At 49.1% G+C, this 20253-nt stretch overlaps 6 protein-coding genes across 6 annotated transcripts; all 6 read right to left on the bottom strand.

Moving 5' to 3' along the window:
* Window positions 1–1026: 1026 nt before the first annotated feature.
* On the bottom strand, window positions 1027–2693 carry Aspvir_001951 (uncharacterized protein; the record flags this gene model as incomplete). Its single annotated transcript, XM_043273555.1, has 2 exons — window positions 1027–1527; window positions 1614–2693. 2 exons carry the CDS (start codon window positions 2691–2693, stop codon window positions 1027–1029), a joined length of 1581 nt encoding a protein of 526 aa, XP_043129490.1.
* Window positions 2694–3122: 429 nt separating this feature from the next.
* Window positions 3123–5489, bottom strand: Aspvir_001950 (OPT family oligopeptide transporter; the record flags this gene model as incomplete). Its single annotated transcript, XM_043273554.1, has 1 exon — window positions 3123–5489. One exon carries the CDS (start codon window positions 5487–5489, stop codon window positions 3123–3125), a length of 2367 nt encoding a protein of 788 aa, XP_043129489.1.
* Window positions 5490–6143: 654 nt separating this feature from the next.
* Aspvir_001949 (nuclear transport factor 2 family protein) lies at window positions 6144–6554 on the bottom strand (the record flags this gene model as incomplete). The annotated part of the gene is made up of 1 exon (XM_043273553.1): window positions 6144–6554. One exon carries the CDS (start codon window positions 6552–6554, stop codon window positions 6144–6146), a length of 411 nt encoding a protein of 136 aa, XP_043129488.1.
* A 3038-nt stretch (window positions 6555–9592) lies between these two features.
* Aspvir_001948 (uncharacterized protein) lies at window positions 9593–10159 on the bottom strand (the record flags this gene model as incomplete). Its single annotated transcript, XM_043273552.1, has 1 exon — window positions 9593–10159. One exon carries the CDS (start codon window positions 10157–10159, stop codon window positions 9593–9595), a length of 567 nt encoding a protein of 188 aa, XP_043129487.1.
* A 4221-nt stretch (window positions 10160–14380) lies between these two features.
* Aspvir_001947 (uncharacterized protein) lies at window positions 14381–15928 on the bottom strand (the record flags this gene model as incomplete). Its single annotated transcript, XM_043273551.1, has 1 exon — window positions 14381–15928. One exon carries the CDS (start codon window positions 15926–15928, stop codon window positions 14381–14383), a length of 1548 nt encoding a protein of 515 aa, XP_043129486.1.
* Window positions 15929–18012: 2084 nt separating this feature from the next.
* Aspvir_001946 (uncharacterized protein) lies at window positions 18013–19872 on the bottom strand (the record flags this gene model as incomplete). Its single annotated transcript, XM_043273550.1, has 2 exons — window positions 18013–19002; window positions 19048–19872. 2 exons carry the CDS (start codon window positions 19870–19872, stop codon window positions 18013–18015), a joined length of 1815 nt encoding a protein of 604 aa, XP_043129485.1.
* Between the last annotated feature and the right edge of the window lie 381 nt (window positions 19873–20253).

Below are 20253 nucleotides of genomic sequence, written 5' to 3'. Positions count from 1 at the left end.
TCWGCGGAGCCACAGAGCGACCCGGTGGAGTGGGGTAAGTTTCATTTTCCCGGCGTCATGGAGGTGTGAAGAAATACCCCAGGAACATAATCTGAGCGAATCTCCGAGTGGAGCGAGCTTATTTTTCCTGCAATTGTGGCGTCGTACGAAGCCATTGAAATGCGATGATGATCCCGGCGGTGGGGTTCCTGCCGAAAAGGGGAGAATCTGTTCCTGAGTGCCGGCGGGGGAAAATGTGGGGAAGCGGGAAATCCGGGGTTTTATTCAGGCATCATTCCGGGGTTCAGCAATCTGGATGTTTTAGTCCGTGCTCAATATGTACTCCGTATTGTATATGGTGTCTCCCTAAGCAGTTCGTCTTCATGTGCTACTACCTGGGAAGATGGTCCAAGCTCCTTTTGTCCTTCGATACAGGCTTATCTGAATCCTGCTGAAGTTGCTATTTGTTAGTCTTTGTTTCTATCTTGAGAGGTCATCAAGTATGCTTTCATTCATATTAGCTTCAAACAATCTTGCTTTGTAGTAATTCCTTTGACTAGTGATGTGCCTTGCGCTTATGACAAGTTGAAGCTGTACATTCATTGAAATCCCGAGAATACAATGCTTCTAGCAAGCTCAAAGGTAGCCTCGTCCTTTCGTACATGTATCTTCATCAAGTCCTCTTTCAACTCAAGGGCTTCCTTTAGATCCATCTGCGTCCCAGAGCCCTCGGTCCAATTCGGTTGTTGTGGGGGAACATTTCGCGTCGAGCAAATGCGGTACGTGGGATCGACAAGGCTGAGGGTAAGGAAACGACAGTGTCCTGGCCTAGTCTTGTCCTGAAGCTCTAACGGACTCATTCGGTGCTGAAAGGCATTGGGGAAAGAAATCAAGCGACCTGGAGGCATTCTCGCTTTCCCTAGTTCCTGCCAGGCGGGCGCATTCTGGATTGTTTCAAATCCGAAAAGTTTTCCTATATACTTGACATTCCAGTATGCATACTTCTCTTCTGGATCTCGCTCAAATATCAAGGCGTTTTCAGGGTCACTATACTCCTCGTCCTCGAAGTCTCTTCGTCGTCTCTGAATCATCAGCGGCACCTGTTTTGTCGTAGACGTATCTTTCGCCAGCGTGAGAGAGCCGCTGCCGAAAGGAAATCTGCGGTTCGGAGATATTGCCAGAGTCAAATGCGTAAATGGCGTTGGCGACTATATGCTCGTTTGCATTCCCTTCAGTATGCCAGTCCTCGCCAGAAAATGCTGGCGTATCTGGCGATAGCGCAATACTGTGGAGCTTGACCACAACCTGAAGACCCTTTCCACGAAACTCGTCCTGCAGGGCAACCGTGTAGAATTGATGATCATCGTCCTTTTGACCTTTTGGCTCATAGGCCCATCGGTAGGGTTCCATCCACGGGTTAGAGAGAAGGAATTGTTCCGTTTCAAATACTGGACCCCAATTCTCCTGTTCAACGGGGCCAACAATTGCTTCGCCGGTCCTTCCTGCTTTCCAGTCCTCGTATGAATACGCAGTGCCGGGATCAGAGTGCTCAAAGAAGAACATGTGTGCATATTTTGTTAAGGCTGTACGACGCAACCCCGGATCTTTTGCGTATGAACCTGAAACCAGTGTACTTTATCCTTGGATTCGGGTTCCTGAAGGTATTCCTCCAGTTGAGTGCACATCCTTTTATATTCCTCAACAGATAGCTGGCTCTCCTTGGAGTCTTCGGGCAGTTTCTTAGCCCACTCAGGAAATCGCGCTTTCCAGTCCACCCCGTAAGTCCGTATTCGAATTGGCTCGCGAGGACAGGGTTTGCAATGACCGATCCTGTATTCGGACGGTTCATTCCACTTCTCTCGAATGATTATCTCATTCCACTGCTTGATACAGCTTGCAAGAACTCCCTCGATTGCTGAATACATGTTCCGGTTTGTCGGATGGAGATTGTTGATGTAAGAGGTAATTCGAACGTCGGTGGACCCAGGAGGACCAGTGAACTCCACTTCACATGGCAACCACTGAAACTTGGTCGGCAAGATGCATTCATGGCTCAGCCGATGCAAGCGTGAGTTCTCCCGTGGAAACTGTGGTTGTTCGGGGGCAATTTGGCCCTCTTGGGTGCACGACGACCACGCAGCTTGGTCCATCCCACAGGATTGCCCTCCGGTCAACACCTTTGTTCCCCCGTAGACAAGCGGAAACAGAGACGGATCAACAAGGTTTAAGACCGGTGACTTCTGAACGTACTGGTGTTGTATTCGCTCTTCCGCGTCGTTGGTTAGGAATTCCGCCGCGTCGTGTAGCTCTGATTGTATATTGGAAGAGATCGCCGTATCAGATTTACAGACACCACTGCCGGTGTTGAATACTAGCTCGTGCCTTTGCTTCCCGAAGTCTCTTGCCTTGTCTTGCAACTCTTTCAAGCACCAGCTCCAGGTCTGGTCATTTATTAGCGACGAGGATGCCAGCGCACCTTCTCTCCAGCGGGCGATTTCTTCCTGGTGAAAAATTCGCACATGCCAGTCCTGTCTCTCGGTAAGAGTATTGATCAAACCCAACTTGGCTAGCTCTTTTGCTGTACGTATCGTACCTCGCCAGTCTTGGATCCCCGCTGTGAACTGATCCTGTGGAAGCTCGACGTCAATGGGAATATTGTGGAACCCGGGAACTTTCAGCGGACATGTTTTATTATCGAGGATGAGTTCAGACATTTTAGGCTCAAGGAAACATAAGGATCCTGAGGGGAGGTCGTTTATCACTATGTTGATTATCAGGACGAATAACAGGAAAGAAAGTGTAAAACAGTGGGAAGATGTCAATTCTTCCTTGATACTCAAACTCAGTAGATTCTTCCACTCCGCAATGCAGCCAAAGGCAGATTAATGACTCACCGTGCACAATATAAGATAGATGCCTATAGTTGTTAATGATATCAAGGAATGGTGCCAAGGACGTTCGCTGTGCAGGAGTCTAGTTGACCCCGATATTATTACTGGCTCTGAACGAAAGTGGTAGCGGAGCGTTGATAATGCCAAGTCCCCGAATGCCTTCTACGTTAATTGCTACACAGGTATACCCCCGGTCTCTTCTCCGGCAGCAGTCTGACAATATACTGAGTGAGTTGACGGCTAATACACGATCTACTCCAACGCAAAACACCTCTCCACCGAATCCGCATTATTCCCCCACCAATGCGGCATGGAGATCTGCCTCCCCGACCCGAAGAACAAGAAAATCAGCAGCATGTTCAGGTTAAAGCCGGCATCGAACGCCGCCGCGATCATATAGCTGTACCGCTTCCACACCTCGAACCGCTTCCGATACGCCCAGTACATCACCACATACCCCCCAATAATAGCAGACGTGTACCCCGTGCTCACGTTCCCGTAAAACACCGCCAACCCAGAGAAGAAGATACTCACGTTCCAGAGATCGATGCGCCAGCGCGGCAGGAGACGATGCAACACATACAGCACCGGCGGGAGCACCGCGCCCAGCAGGAACGACCAGGGGAGCGGCCTCATCTCGCTTTCCTTAAAGAGCTCGCGGGGCCCGATGACGGCGTACTGCACGCCGAGGGTATTCGACGAGATCAGCGACTGGCCGGTCCACTGGTGGAGCGGGTCGGTCTTGGCGCCGGTGAGAACGTCGCGCTTTGTGGTCAGGACCCAGCGCATGACGGCGTAGTTCATGGGGATGCCGAGGAGGGTGCCGAAGACCTGCGAGAAGAAGACGGTGCGCGGAGGGATGTGCATGTAGTGTCCAATTTTCTGGTCCTGGAGCATGTACTGCGCGCGGTACCAGGCGTCGCCGGCGATGGAGCCGTAGGTGGAGGGCCCGCAGGGGTGTCGGTGGGCTTCGCCGGCCTTGGTGTGCACCATGTAGCCGTAGATGAGCTCGTTGAAGGAGCCGACGGCGAGCTGGTAGTTGGAGATGGCGTAGAGGAAGGCGAAGGGGAGGACGAGGGCGGCGGCGCTGCCGAGGGCGACGAAGAGGGTCCAGATGGGGATCCAGAGGTGGCCGCAGGCGATGGAGACGAGGAGGATGATGAAGCCGGCCAGGAAGAGCGCCAGGTACCACCAGAGCGGGACTTCCTTGTAGGACCGCTGGAGGACGTTGAGGCGGTCGTGGTACTGGTGGTTGATGCCTTCGCCGGTGGCCTGGGATGCTTTGTTCCGCGACCTGAGCATCTTGAGTAGGTTTCCTTTGACTTGGGTGTAACCAAATGTGGCAATCCATGCCACCGCCGCCGTGACCTTGGCATAGTCGAAGAACGTGGCCCAGACGTTCTGCAGACCCATGTACATGGGGCCTATTTCCTCGTAGGCCGTTTGGTTCAGACGAAAGTCGGATGTCAGGAGTTTCAGGGTAGGATATTTGGTGCCATTGGCCGTGAGTAGAGAATTCGACATTAGCCCGTGCTTGTATGAGCCCAGGTTTCCCCATTTTGCCGCTGGGATAAGCACCCAGCAGTTGAACGCGAATGCCAGGAACAACACCACTTGCGTCCACCAGGGAGTAAGCAGAATCGATGAGCCATTCCAGTTAATGTTAGACCAATCCAGGGAGAGGTTCAGGAATCCCATTCCGCCCAGGCCCGATCCAACAAAGTTGGCGACGGGGTTACGGGGCGCAACCCAGCAGAGAAAGGCAAGCGACGATGTGAAGGGAAAGACATACTCGGGAAGAAACTGCCAAAGCGTCATTCCCAGGAGTGAAAAGAAAAAAATCTTCATCTGACGTCTGGCTAAAGGAGAAGAGGTGTCTTGCTTGCGGAATGTCTCGAACAGTGTGGTTTGCATCAGTGCCTGGGGCCAGATGAAAGAAGGATCGTACAGTAAGATCTGACGTGCAATCGCAGCAAAGGCGTATCCAATCCAGACAATCGCAAACATGAAGAAGATCGCCACAGCAGGGTTCACTCTTTCTCCATAAAACAATTCAGCCAGGGAGATTGGAGTGTAGCCCAGATTGTAGGACGCCCCGGATGCCGCTGTCAAGGTGACGAGCACATGCTCCTTGATACTCCAGGGTGCAGGATTGAGACTGAATGCCCATTTCGTCAATGGGACCCGGATCGTCCAGGCAGGGAGCCACCGGGCGAGAAAGTGGCCGACATAGTGACAGGCAATCTGCACGAAGAAGACCGAATACGGCGCTTGCGTTGTACGGTAATGGCTCATCTGCGACAAGAAAGCTCCCGGGACGACAAAGATGACGGAGAGGAGGAAATAGCGAAAGGTGATGGTGGGCAGAGTAGGATCATCTGTGAGGCTGACCAGTTGGCGGACCTCGAGCGGAAGTGCTGCAATCTCTGGATCCTGCTCCGTTTCTTGCTCGATGGCAGCTGTTTCACTGACCGGCTGGATTTTTTCCGCATCATCCACAGGCGTTGAAGTTGCAGGGACTGTTTTTGGTTCATTACTGCTGGCCGGGGAGACACTAGAGGTGTCGTCGGTGCCACTGTCTGCTCTTCGCTTTCGATTGAAAACCGTCAGACGGCCCATTTTGACAGTTGTCTACCAGAGTAAGAGTATTCCAACAGGAAAGTGGCGCGGGACATGTTGGAAGTTGAACTATTTAAGTGCCCCTTGCGTCTCGGTTTTAGCCCGTAAGGCGTGATCGACTGGTTATCTACCGCGAACAGCGCAATTAGTCACAGCACTGGGGATTTCGTATACTAAGTCTGCTCTTGTGTGAATTTGGATATGGCCGAATTTCTAGCCATCAAGACTTGTGCTTGTATTTCCGAGTATGGATGCTGATTGGGCAATTCAGCTCTTAGCGTTGGCTCATGTGGAGTAACAATGTGCACTTTTCACTCTAGCAGATGGCGTTATCGGCGAATGCTTATTCGTGATCTGAAGACCGGAATCCTGACGAATTAAAGGCACATCAGCTCGGAAGGTCTCCGCGTGGCTATCATTCCAGTCGCTTTAGCAGCGGAGTCAACCCACACATTCGGACAGCACACCCGAATATGGCCATCCTTCTTGTCATATTTCTCTCACTCGAAATCTTGACATGAGTCAAACTTATATCATGTATTCAATAGCCGGAGCATTGGCTGTTGGCATTCTAGCAAATCAGCACCACAACAGGGACATCTCCAGACCGAAAAGTATGTACATATATAGTCAATTCACACAAGAACCCCGCAATTAGGCTGCATCATCCCCAGAAGGATTCTTCAGGGGATTCGCTCCCGCCATCCAAACCATCACCCTTGTAAACTTGCCGTCCCCATCGACATCAAAAAAGTTGCAATTCCGCATGTCATTCTGCGTGCCATCCATCATCTCTCCGACATAGGTCTGCTCGGTGGAAACCCTGCGATTGACTTCGTCGACAACGATGTTGGTTATCTCGTGGTGCATCGTCCGGGACGACTGAATGAAGCCTGAAAACATGTTGCGGATCTCGTCGACACCAGTGACTGTGACATGGTCGGTTTGCACGGTGAAAGTAGCATGCTGCGCGAAGTGGGAGACTATACCCTCGACATCTCGGTCGTCGACGGCTTTGAAGAAGCTGGCGGGTAGGGATGCCAGATGGTCGCGGGTCACGGCCATTTTACTAGCTGGCATTCGAGCTTGATAACTATCCGAATTCTAGATGGGAATGGAGAGTTGTGGATTATGTGTAATGTGGCAATCTACGGAGTAGATTGTCAGGATAAGTGGCTGATCACTATCATTCCGGCTTAGGGCTTGTCCTGGGCTTGTCCCGGGCTTGGCAGTTGAACCCCGCTATAAGTGAGAAATTCCCAGTAAATGATACAGGGGTCAAGACAGACACTAATAACGTCAAATATGCACAGAAGACCTAGGAAAGCCATCTGGGCTATTTTGATGTCCCAATCATTCTGTCATCAACTGACGGGCTGTAGTATTCTTAATTTACGAGCATGAAGAGTAGAGGCTTGTAGTTAGAGGGTAACTTAGATATGTAGCGTTCTAGCTTGGTGTTAAGCATTGAGGACCCCTGTATTGGCCGCCTGCATGCATATCAAGTCATCAAGGGTTTATAAGGAAATATGCCCAAAATGCCTATGAAATGTTGCTTTGTATTACTATTGTTAAGATTATAGCAGAGCCTTCATTTCAACACTAGCTTGTGCGAATAAACAGCAGGTTTAACCAACCACCGTAGTCGATTTTGGACAACCAGAATAACCCCCGTGTCCACAGGAATCAGATTATTTTCTCTCCATGTCGGCGAGAATGAAACCAAGTAGTCATCACTCTTTAAGCCATCTATACAGGCCATTATCGGCGTCATCATGGTCGTATGACTTGCAGCAAGTCCAGCAATGCTGGTAAACAATGTCAGCAGTTTTCCACGGATATAGTAAGTGGTAAGTAAAGTCAAGTCTTACCCCAAAGTCCTTTGCATGCTGCATATGTGAAGTGTTAGCAATCTTTCTGTTCTTTCACAGTAAATTCAAGGCATTTTTTCTTCTTACCCAGCCATGAGGACAGTGGGGCTCTTCATGGTAGCACACTCTCCAACATACTTCACCAGGATCATAGTCTGTCCAAATGACTCTTGCGCTTACTCCGGACAGAATAGCTGAGGAGGCCAGAAGAACAGTGGAGAACTTCATTATGTCGACTTTGATAAGAGCTGAAGTGGGAAAGGTATGGTTTGATATTAGTTAACTGGGGGTAACTGGAAGGAGGGAGGCTCGATTCATGGGAGAAGAAGGGCACATTTATATCCTGGTTTCAGCGCGGGTCATATTGCTCTGCCAAGGGTCAGGAAGTTGAGAGACTGACTATTTTGCTATAGAAGTGACACATTCCAATATCATCTACTCTAGATAATTGAGGCGATGTGTATAGACGGATTTAGTAACGCCCAGAGCCTTTGAAAGGATGATGACCAAATGACCAATCTCCTATGTATGCTGCTATAAACTATGGTGCTCACGCTAAATTCAAATCAATTGACTTTCCTATGAAGGTGAGTCAATCTACAATAAAGCTTTACAGGTCATGGCTACAGAAAAGTGCAGATGCCGCCAACAGTTCAAAGAGTTTTCGAGCTGCCTAGACCCGGCTACTAGAATTAGCTTTGTTTTTATTTTAGGAGCTTATTGCTGGTTATCCAGTAAGATCTTTTGTAGGAGTATTAGAGAATAAATTAGGGCAGAGAATATATGACGTCAGTGCAAATAACAGCTAACTACCTAACAAAAACAAGAGGCTACATAGGACCAGGTATGGCAATATAACCTGGAGAAACAAACGCCGGTGGCTTTTAAGAGATGCTTTTATCTAATGGGTCGAGTTTATTCAGCCGGATGTAATCTGAGATCAAGATGACGCGCTGAACTTATGAATTCGCCTTATTAGCCAGAGCTTTTACCGAATCCGGCTGAGATAACAATATTGGAAATATCGATGTTTGCAGTTGGTTCTCCTGGTCGTTTAGAATTCTAAGCCATAATAGGTTATGGCTGCATAGTTTAATATGTGCAGTTCAATGGGTTTGGGTCCAGATCTAGATCTATGATTTAATCTGTGTAACCAATGGAGTGTAATTTAAGCTTTACAACCAAGCTTACTTGACGGGATTCAGCAATCTGACGCCTGTTGCTATAGTCCTCTTCATATTAGCTGGGTATTCTTGACTAGCAGGGAAATAACCTACAATGCTGAATAGCAATAACAGTAATTCCACATTTAGCAAACTTACCACTTTTACATTCAAAGGTATTCATGGCCAATATACAAGTCTTCTGTTGGGTCTGTCTCATAACATATATTGGTAGACTTGGAATCTAGGTATCATAGCGAGCAAATGCTTCTGAATGCAGAAAAGGGCTGTGTGCAGATTATCACTATGGCTTTATGATCATGCCATGAAAGTCATTGTAAGGTACTTTGGGTGTGTATAATTAGTGATAACTTACTTAGTAATCTCTTAGTTAACTGCTTCTTAGTATTACTACATATGGAGGTTCATCATTACAGTGAGCCAGCAGATTACGTGCTAAGAACTATAGAAAAGCTAAACTTGAACTCATTATATACATCATGAATGTATTATATTTTGTGCCTTTATATACCAGGGTGCTTTATCCTGGGATACAGGTGCCTAGTACCCAGTCTGGACTGAAGTATGCAAGGCCTAATAGGACCCATCCTTACTACTCTGTAAGGTGCTGCTTGCCGTATCTCAGCTATTCTATTATTATGTGCGCTACTACAGCTCTGAGATAGTAAAGGGGCAACACCCAATCTACTATTGATATGTTTTCATCTCACCGCATGCCCTTCTACAAATATGACCAAGATGAACAACATCAAACCATCGCTCATATGAACCCATATGTAGGACCGACCTGCCACACTTTTCAAGACCCTCTGGAGCTGTCATCAGCCCTCATTGCTTTTGATGGTGTCGGCGAATATGCTCCTGAAGATTATCCTCTCGATTATATGGTTTGTGGCATCCATCATAGGGACAGACAAAGGAGCCAGGCGATTCGTGAATAGTCTTTTTGTGGCGCCGAAGGTCTTGCAAGCGATTGAAGGGCTCTCTCCTTTCGCAACCTGGCCAGTCGCATTTAAGGCTATCCGCATCAACGTATGATCTACATGGGTTAAACATCAGTCCAAGCTTCAATCGATTGCCATTGGAGAGTTGAGAGCGAATGAATACATGCCTTTTTTCTCGTCTTCTGGGCAGGACGGGCAGGTCCATTGGATGTCACCGTGGCCTTTGTGTGACCGCTGGCCAGGGATCGGTCAATGGCGGGCTTCATAGGATGATAAGTATCGATGGGACTAACGGTCCCAGGCGCCGACTCCGACTGCACGTTCTCACCAAGAAAGCCACACCCCTGGTATACGGTCTGGAGACCAAGGCTTCTGGTCGCGGGGAATGACGGTACTTGATTGGTTGGTTGTCTCGGGGGTTGGCCCGGGGGATGCCTGTCAATTTCAAATGGGAGAGAAGGATCTTCATAGAGCAGGGGACCAGAGAACGGGGCGATAGAGTTGTTGCACGGGGTGCCATTGCTGCAACTATTGTATAAATGAGTATTGTCGACAAACTGATCATCAGGAAGAAGAGAGCGAGGATCTAACGTGTCCGTCATGTTTTCAGGTGTGGACAGGAACAAGGCTGGCGAGACATCCAGCCAATCAGGAATGGGCAGATCCGACATGGCAAGTTGAAAGAGAGGATGAGAAGACAGTGGCAGAAGAAGCTGTTAAGCAGCACCATGGCGACTCATGGCGTCTTTCATGGCCTTTTAAAATCTATCCTGGTATGGAGGACTGTAGGCCTGATGACTGTCTAGGGCACGTTCGATCGCACCAGGAGCAATTACCAGCACCAGGAACCAGCACCAGGAACGTCCTCATGTACATCTCAGTAATATTATTCTTAGAAAAAACTTGGGTTTTACTCGGCGCAGAATTCACCGCATTTTGCCTTGTCATCATGGTACCCACTACTCCCTAGTGCCCTGGATCGAGCCTTGGTCTCTTCAAGTGTGATGAAATTTCCCTGGTAGGTCTGACCTTGAGGGCTTTGTAGATGAGTAAAGGGGAAAAAAAAAAAGAAAATAAAACAAAACAGAGCAGGACAGGACAGGACGGGACGGGATGGGAGAGAACAGAACAAAATAAAATAAAATAAATAAATAAATAAATAAAATGTAACACAATGACAAGCCTATCTAGATGCCGCAGCTCTTGGATTCGTTCAAGCAGCTGCATCTCAGTGAACTGGGAACAACATCCGGGGATGCAAGAACAGTGGTACTTTTTTCATAATCAGGCACATGAATGGGGATATATTAGAATTTTGTCAGGTAAAAAGTACAATCTAAGTAGTAAGAACAATCTTGCATTATAGAATGTTAGATAGGCACACTAACTTCTAAAGCAACTTCCAGAACTCTAGGAGATTAATTAGAGTTGCCTTATTTTGATTTAATTAACAGGTATATAGTATCCCCCTATGCTTCTGTAAACAAGCAATTAAATTTCAACCACTTTTATGAGAGCACATCTACGGAGAACTCTCAATCATGCATTATTTATTAAAATGTAACTCCCTGAGGCATCCTTTAGGCTCTTTAGGAATGGAGATATTAGAAAACAATGCTCCAAGATCACCAGAAGCATATTTCAGACGAGAAAGACTACATGGTACTTTACTGCAGAAAAGCCTTAGGTGTCTTGTGAGCATTCACTCCATATGAGCAAGCACACATCTGCATCTTAAAGTGGATTTAGTATGCCTGAGTCCTAATTACTATAATCCATACCTTCAGTAGGAGCATGGCCTTTTACAGTGGTTATTGAATCCTGGTTTGTCTTCGCCTCTTTGTTACGCCCCCACCAACCATTCCCTCGTCAGGTCATTCGGAATTGTTTTCAACGCTTGCTGCCTTTCCATGACACCGATTGATATGTTCCTTAAGATTATCCTCTCTGTTACACCTCTTGTGGCAACCCTTGACAGGACAGACGTGTAAGCCTGGGAAGATATGAACAGTTCTCACATGGCGCAAGAGATCCTCCTTGCGGTTGAAGGAGCGTTTGTACCTGCAACCTTTCCACTCACACCTTGGGCTGTCTTTGTTGACAGGGGACCTGTCAAAGTGCATAAGTCCTGTCCATTGGTGCTTTTAGGATTGAGCAGTACCTTATTCTCTTTGCAGTCTCGTTAGATGTCACGGCTGCCTTCCCCTTGGCAGGTTCAACCTGGAGATGGGCTGGAGTAGCTCCTGCCAGGCCGTCGAGATGAGAAGAGTGAGCAGCGGCAACAACAGAGTGATGATGATCAGTCCGACCGCTGGATCCTCCCATTGGGTTCGCCATTGTGCTGGGGGAAGGATATGACGCCGAAACAAAACTCGGCATCTGATTGGCTGGTGGCTGTATACTTCCACCGAGTTGAGAGTCGGACGGCATAGCAACTGAAAAAAGAGAAGATGGATTATCATAAAATGACAGATTGTAAGGAAGAATGTCACTTTGATTGTACAATATTGCATCAAAGTCCAATTGTGTATCAGGAAGAAAATCTCCGGGGCTAGTATTCTGAGTAGATGTATCCATAGACGAGGCCAAGAAACCTGGTAGTTCAGACATGGCGGGTCACGATCACTCGATAACTCCTGCAAACAGTATTAAGTCTGTATCTCTAGATCTGTAGAGATGATATAAAATTGAGATCTTCAATTGCTGCTTATACTCATTGCATTTTGGTAGACCCAGTCGGTCTTATTTATATTCAGGAATCAGTGTACAAGAGGCAGGGTCAGCCGGCAGTCTACCATCTTGCGCAGAGGTTGATGTTGCTGGAAAGCCAGCCAATCTGGGAGATGAACCTGAATTGGGTGAAACTGCACACCAACCTCAATTATGCAAAGGTGCGGAAACTGTAGACCTGCGGAACCTAGAACTATGCAAGCCTGCAGAAACTGTAGGTCTGCAAAAGATGACCCCTGAAACTATGCACACCTGCAGAAACTGTAGGTCTGCATAATCATGGGAATCCACCTGTACCTTGCTTGAGCTGGATTCTTGATAGGTAATACGAGGCAAAGGACCCCAAGACACAAATAGGAGCTTGCCTGCTGTGTTGGCAGTCCCCACTAGCGTGACTAGCCCATGAGCTTTGACTTATTCCCTGTCCTACGGGACGTAAAATCCTACTCTGTAGTCCAACAAAGTATTACATGATAGTCACTGTAGTTTTCCCATTATAGTGCCCTGATTCCAGCAAGGCCAGCTCGAGTCCATTCGCGACTAATCCATCCAAAATTAGGATGGATGTACCACTGCTCAAATCTATCATTCACTMCATATCTCTCCTTAGAAATCCTTTGAAAGAACAACACTGAATAAAATCAATAAAATCAATAAAATCAACTAGAATTAACTCTGAATTTGACAATATCAAGAAAAGCTATAAAACTACTGATAATTTAGTAGCACTAAAATGATACTACAGAATCTAAGGTAAAGAGCCACACTCACTGCCCTGTTCCATGAAAAATTGTCTAAGGGAACTGCGAACTGCTATCTTCGCCATGCCTTTGTTTTGGTTTGTAGATGGTGTTATATTATTCGCCGTAGTACCGAGTCCTCCATACAGCCTCGCGGGAAAGTCGTAGGTACTCTATGTACCGTGGACGGTTGTAGGTGCCTCACTGATTATCATTATTGGTCGGCTCCATTTAAACGGCCAATCAGGAGAAACTTGCCTGGATTTATCGCACCTCCCCCGTTCCTTCAGTTACTGGGCTCGATATGCGAGGATCCCTTAAGGCCAAAGCACAGAGCAATCCAGCTAGAAAGCAGCCAGGAGGCTCAGGTCAGGTGCAGGACACTGCTGATTCTTTTGGCATTTATTACTCCTTATTACCCTGACATGTCAGTCACCTGTTCTTACAGAATAGTGGAGGTAAAGCCTATGTTACCGTATTATGTACAAGCCAGCTTGTCGCCCACTCTTGTTCAGTACTAAAGGTAAGTTCAACCACACTTGGTGACAAGGTATATAAATATTCACATGTTTGGTGTCTCATACAACAAGAGCTAGTAGGGCTAATTGGGTCAGCGATGTGGCTGACGGGCGTAGAGCATCACTGGAAACGACGGAAATTCGAAAGGCTCCACGCGGGTCCGAGAAGTCATATCTGACTATTGAAAGCGCCAAGGTTAAGGTAAGGCCCTGCTTAAGGGCTCCAGTATAATCTTCAGCATAGCGAAGAGAGTGTTAAAACACTGCGAGAAAGCAAAGCGTGGGAGAATGTACCGCCAACCGCCATGGTTCAGGGGAGCAGTGGTTCCCGGAAGCGGTCTTTGAAAGACGACTATGAAGGGGGTGACTTTGCCGGCACGTTTCTGATGAAAATGAAGCGCGGATGCCACAATGGTCCGCTGGCTGAGCGGCAGTAAAGCTGACAGTTGATGGCTGTATACCTATCTAGAGAGCAGGATGCTCAGCCCTTATTAAACCAGAGGATCATACAGGTCCGCGGGGAAGCAGTGTTCTGTGAGGTCTCCTACCGCGGGAGAGGCCGATCCAGTGCCGGAACTGTCTGAGATAGATATGGACACAAGCAGGCACGGTGCCCCGACCCAACACCATGCGGAAAGTGCACAGGTTCCCCACCAAACTGATGAATGTGAGTCAGATGAAGTGAGGTGCGTGGCGCGTGGAGGGAATCCTCCAGTTGCTCATCCTGACTTCACCAAGTGGGGGGAAGTCAGGATGAGCAACCGGAGGATTCAGATGATGCGCGTCCGTTATCATGAGAAGAGAAGGACAACTGAATGAAGCTTTAGTCTCCCTCTTTTCTCACATTCCTCAGGTTCGTCAATATAAGCAGTGACGGAGGCATGACCCGCCCAATGCAGAAGGCCTAGAGTTCCACAGATGACGGCCCACACTCAATAGGCTCAGCATCCGGGTTCTCAGGATCATACACGATAATTGACGCCCGTGTTGAAACCCCCCGTTTGATCCGTTTCGTGTAAAATACAGACATCGCAACTCCACTTGCCTCCGCAATTCTGCGCAGCAGCTGCGGTTGTGTTGGACGCGCAATATTGCCGACATACGTTGGATCGAGCAGGCTGTGCCCTTCCCACGGCCTGCCTTCATAGTTAAGGACGATGTCCCGCAGAAAGGGGGCGTGCTGTGCAGGATCTCTTAGATATTCAGCGAGGGCATCGATGCTCACTTGCATAGAATTTTCGGTTGGGTTTGGGCTACGCCGGTCAGAAGACGATTCCCAAGTCACTGTGTTGTCTACTAAGCCTAGAGATTGAAGACTCGGGGGCAGGAGGTCAGATAGTCGTTTGTGCGGATGCCGCGAGCGATTAAGATTACCCAGGAGTAATTCAGTCGGTATGTCCAGGCGCTTGAGGATGTGAAACTGCTGCAGCGAGCCCATGGGAACTCTCCCTGCTGAACTGAGCGGCAGGGAGAAGACATCGCAGTTTTTTTCAGTCCATCGCATGTCAATAGTTAGTTCCTCAAGGGTATCTGCGGCGGGTAGTAGAGCGGAACGGAGATCTGCGAAATCAATCTCCTCTGAGTGTTCAGATGCCGAGATGTGACGGAGGAAACCACAGTGTAGCACTTTGAGTCTTGGTGCTAACATCACCAGTTTCTCCACATGCTTCGGGTCGATGTCGCACCGGTAGAGGCGGAGCGTCGTGAGTGACTGAGACTGCTGCTTCTGGTGCAGCTCTTCTTTGAGCGTGGGCCATGAGCAGAGGTCAGGCTCATGGATAGTCACTATCAGTTCCTCCAAGGACGAAAGGAAGAAGCATGGGATAATCTGGTCGATATTCGCCTGAATATCCAGAGCATCATAGCCATTAACGTTGTCGCCAAATTTTACATATCTCAAACTGCTGAAACTTCCTCCCCCACGTACCATGATCAAATGCTTCAATACCATTCCCACGAACACGGAATCATCCACCAGACACAGTGCCAATTTCAACGTCTCCAAATTCTCGAGCTGGGAAAGGATCAAGGCTATCACGGCGTCAACACTCCCTTCGCTCAGCGCCGTATACCACCGATCTTTCTGCGGGAACCCCATCTTGTTTATCAAATCCATTGCTGCATCGATGGTTTGGAGGTCAAACGATCCCGGTACCATGTCCTCCAAGTGATCTTCCATGTCCGCCAAGTAGTGGTTGTCTAGATGGACTCGCTTGATGAGTAGAGCCAGCTCTGGATGCGCTAGGAGGGTGCGCAGGAGGAGAGTAAGAGGTGGGTATCGCGGTTGTCGTTCGTCGTGGTGATATATCCAGTCGATGTTGGAGTAGAGGAATCGATTGGACAGATGATGGAAGGGTCTGGACACGAGCGAGAGGGAATGAAGTGTGGTAGAGTCACATTGTGCCAGCATCAGATACAGGACTTCAGTGGGTAGATTAGAGAGGTGAGCCATTTGGTGTTTTTAATTGCATCATATGCCAGATAAGTGTTTGTTTATGTGGAAAATTTCTGCTTTTATGTGTGCTGGTGACAATACGAGATGGAGAGCCAATATGCAGTTCTAACTGACCTTCCACCTTGTTGCAGAGTCACACTCACGCCCTAGGTGAAGGGGTCAGTTAAATACTTTATTCATTTCGTATTGATCATGTGACCACCCACTAAAGCCAGAGCCCAGAGAGCACACGGAGCCCTGCAGACAGCTCAGGGAAGCTGATCTCAGGTTGTTGCAGGAAAAGAATTCCGACAAGTCAGAGCTCTAATCTGACATATTTCCTTTTCTCTGTGCCGCAGAAACATGGTCAAGGCATTGTCCTTGCCTTCCATGGAAATGCCTCAAAATTTGTTTATTAATCTACCCTTATATAGAGAGGTACATCACAGGGGTTCTGGGGGGGATGATAGCTTAGTCGCCTGGGGATTTTCGGTCAAATATAACCGGTATGGTGCCTGGGTTGATGCGGTCACCAAATCTCCAATCTCATCACGATGGCCCCGAATGTTGTAACGAAGATGAGACTGGCCGGATAACCGACGATTAAAGATGGGAATGAATGCAAAAGCAGTGAGCAAGACGAGATGATCATACGTGGTCACAGGGGGCTTTTGCCGGGGCATTCAGAAATGAGATTTCTCGCAGACTTAGCTACCAGCTTGTGGGGACAATGGGATAACTCTCACGACGGTCATTTCTCGGGGAAGTCGCTGCTGCTTGACTTGAGGTGGGGAATTAATCCACATAGAGAGCTATACTCACGATTATAGATCCTGAAAACTATATCACTTCATTAGATCAATCTTCCGGCGATACTAACTCTTCAGCAGGAAGGTGCAGCAGAGTCTGCCGTGGACATGGACTTCCCGGGGCACTACTGCCAACGAACCTCGTCAGTGACTGTCCCAATGCCCTGTATCCTCAACCTATACACCTCCCTTATTATACCCTCAGTCTGCAGCAGAATAAATATTCAAATTTTATCTACCACCCAATCCATAAAGGAATATGCTGAGCAAACAGCAGCCCACTTCCACACTAAGAGCATTCCAATCTCGTCCATCGCTGTAAGCCACAGAATGGAAGATTCAGGTGCCTTAGTTCAGTATGGACTCTTAAAAGGGGCAGGGGCTATCTTTACCTAGCACTAGCCTCCCTTAAATACAACAGAACAGTAATTTGATCATAATACTATTAGAGATGTTATGCTTTACCTATGCTAAACAGCCTTTGGGCAGTGGTAGATCATGGAGAAGCATACTCTATGCACCGGTTTGGGTTGGGATCGTCTCGACTGGGTCGAGTCTTGGGGGTGTGGTCTTCCTGATTACGGTGAGTCGGTTGATGGGAGCGTCGGGTATGCGCGCGGCGCGTGCGTGATACTCACGTTACTGAGTGTTACAAATCTGACGGTCCGCGCGCGCGGGACGAGGACGGGTAAGAGTATGAGTCGGGAGATTTTGATGAGGCCGTTTGGCGAGGCGAAGATGGTGCTTCTTGTGCTGGGTTTATGTGTTTGTTTATCCCCGTCAATTATATTGTTTTGCAGGCAGTGGACGCGGAGATGAGTGCTGCGCTGGCGCAGTATCTCATTGCCATACTCAACGTATAATATTATCTGTGTGGTTTTTCTGGCTGGAGTGGTGGTGCTGTTGGCTGTGGATTCCGGCGGGGGGAAAGCGGCAATCATTGTCTTTGCAGTTGTGTTTGGGTTTGCGTCGGGGGCGTATGTCAGCCTTGCGCCGGCGCTGGTGGTGGGCATTCCCTCGCTTGAGGAGATCGGGTACCGCAAGGGGTTGATCTTTCTGTTCGCGTCTGTTGGCGGGCTGACGACGAGTCCCATTGTGGGTGTCATTCTGCAGCGTGATGGCGGCTCGCATACTTGGATGAAGGTCTTCTCGGGGGTGATGTTGCTGGTTGGGACAGGGTTTGTGATGGAGGCGAGGGTGGTCCAGACGGGGTGGTGCTGAAAGCCAAGTTTTAGCTCATCTAGATTCTTTGTCTCTGTCATATATCTGTAGACGTGTAGATGTCGTCAATGATCAAACAGTCCACTCCCCGAACCCGAACAACTCCAGATCCCAATTCCCCCAGTCCAAGACATTCTCTGGTCCGTTCTCCTGGGCATCGACCTCCCTATTCGTCAATCCCTCCCTCGCCCTCAATGCCTTGGCCCTCAACTGCGACATAACCGCCCATTTGGGCCCCGGGTCTGGCCACGCGGGTTCCCTTTCCACCGCCTCAAAGGTTGCTTCGACGTTGCGCCAGGCCCGCTCAACATGCACGCTAGCCGGATACACGCACAGATGCCACAGGACATAACACAGAAGGTGATACTGGGTGTATGTGGTGGTAAGCCAGCGAAAGCCACGGACCAGGTCGTTCGTCTGCAATTCCAGTGAGCACTCCAGGCCATGGCAAGCCATCGCCAGCGTCTCTTGCGCTGTTGAACTTTCGTACTGTGGGCACTGGCTCTGGCCCTGGTTCTGGACCTGTAGTGCTTTCTGCCTTGTGTAGACTGCGACTTTCATGCTGAGGACTTCTGCTAGAAGCAGGCCGTGTTGGTGGATGGGGATATTGGCGTCCCCGTGTTGCAGGTAATTACGCTGAATGTAGTCCTGGAGTTCCCTGACTAGTGGATCCGGCGAGACACCCTGGGATGTCTTTCGTGAGATCTCATGCAAATGGCGGTTGATTTGGATCGTGATCAACGGAAAGGTCATCTCCGTCCAGCGCGATTGAGGTGCCGGTGGCACTGTCGCCGTTGCGGAGAGATCCTGGTCGTCGAGGTTGGAGGGCAGGTTCGTGTCGCAGGGTTCATTGTGCGCGATAATGGAGAGGCCGTGATCCTCCGCGGCGCGTTGGTCGCACGTCACAATGTGCCACCACAGTCGGCGGCGGAGTTCGCACTCCAGCGGCGAGAGGTTGAAGTGCCGTCCGTCGCGATGGAGACCGATGGATTGCGCGGCACGGGTGGTGAGGCCATGGAGCGTCCAGTTGGAGCGGCCGCTATTGTGGTATCGAAGGCACGTCTACTCATAAGTTATAGCCTCTCAGAACGAGATTAATGTGCATACCTGGTAGATGGCCATTGCTTGCAGCGACGTCAGAGTCGGTGCGTCCAGGAACGAGGAACGATAGAGGGCAAGCTCGAACCCCTGCTGAAACCGGCGTATATCCGAGCGGATTTCCTCCCGCAAGGGGTCATCAGAGAACAAAGTGGTTGTGGCTGCAAAGCAGATGGCGAACAGTAGCGCCTGGGTATCCGCAGACACGTTCTGAGGCTGGTTGATGGCTGCAAAGAACCGGGGCTGCGTCGACGGAATATGAAGAACCTTCACCACTGGATCGACGCGACCAAGGAAAGTCTGCCAGAGCTGAATGGCCTGCCATCGACTAGGCTGCAGGGCCTGGAAATCTATGTGCTCGCGCAGTGAGTTGGTAATGAGCCCCTCGACCCTCAGAGGTGACCGTCGTCCAGGGCTCTTTCCAGCAGACCGAGGTGTGCCAATAGCAGTTTGTAGATCTTTGTCTTTTTCAAGAAACCCAGATAGGAGATGCTCGTCGATATATCGACCGTCTCGCACCAAAAGGCCCTGTCGAGGCTGACGCTCAGGGGCAATGCTTCGTGTCACATTTTCATCGTCGTCGTGTATTGAACTGACGGTGGACGAACGCCGGGTCAGTTCAGTCACAGCTCTCTCCAACTGATCTATACGAGAGACTACATCTGCAGAAGTAGCTTTTGGCGGACGCCGTTGCACTCGACTAGGGCCTGGATACTGGCAGGGAACTTTCATCCGGACACAGGCGGCACAGGGGGAATCCTTGTCGCAGCGAACTTTGCGCTGATGGCACCGGAGACAAGATCGCTCGACATTATACCGACGGATATGGTCCATTGTATCATTGTCGAGGATTGAGGCGCATAATAGTTACATGTAGCGAAGATGGTCGGTCAAACTTGTGCCACTTCTTGGCTCTCGGCGTCGGTCATTCACAACTCCGAGACTTAAGCTTATTCCACAGGGAGCCAATCAGAGGAGAGGCCACATTTCCATCTCCTTACATGACGATTACTCCTTTGGGAATCTATTCAGAAGATCTCAGGTCAAGCGGCCACTTGGCAGGAAGGCAGATACACAGCCCCATAGTTCACACTGATAGAAGCTGAAAGCTGACAGGCAGCAGTCTAAGCCACATTCCCTGCGGAATATATTGCTCCGTATCCCACATCAAGATATCAACTCAACATCCAAGCAAGACATCCAAACAAGAACAAC

Source organism: Aspergillus viridinutans, assembly GCF_018404265.1.
Source record: "Aspergillus viridinutans IFM 47045 DNA, scaffold_10, whole genome shotgun sequence".
Classification (NCBI taxonomy): domain Eukaryota; kingdom Fungi; phylum Ascomycota; class Eurotiomycetes; order Eurotiales; family Aspergillaceae; genus Aspergillus; species Aspergillus viridinutans.
This window is presented reverse-complemented; position numbering and strand designations above follow the sequence as displayed.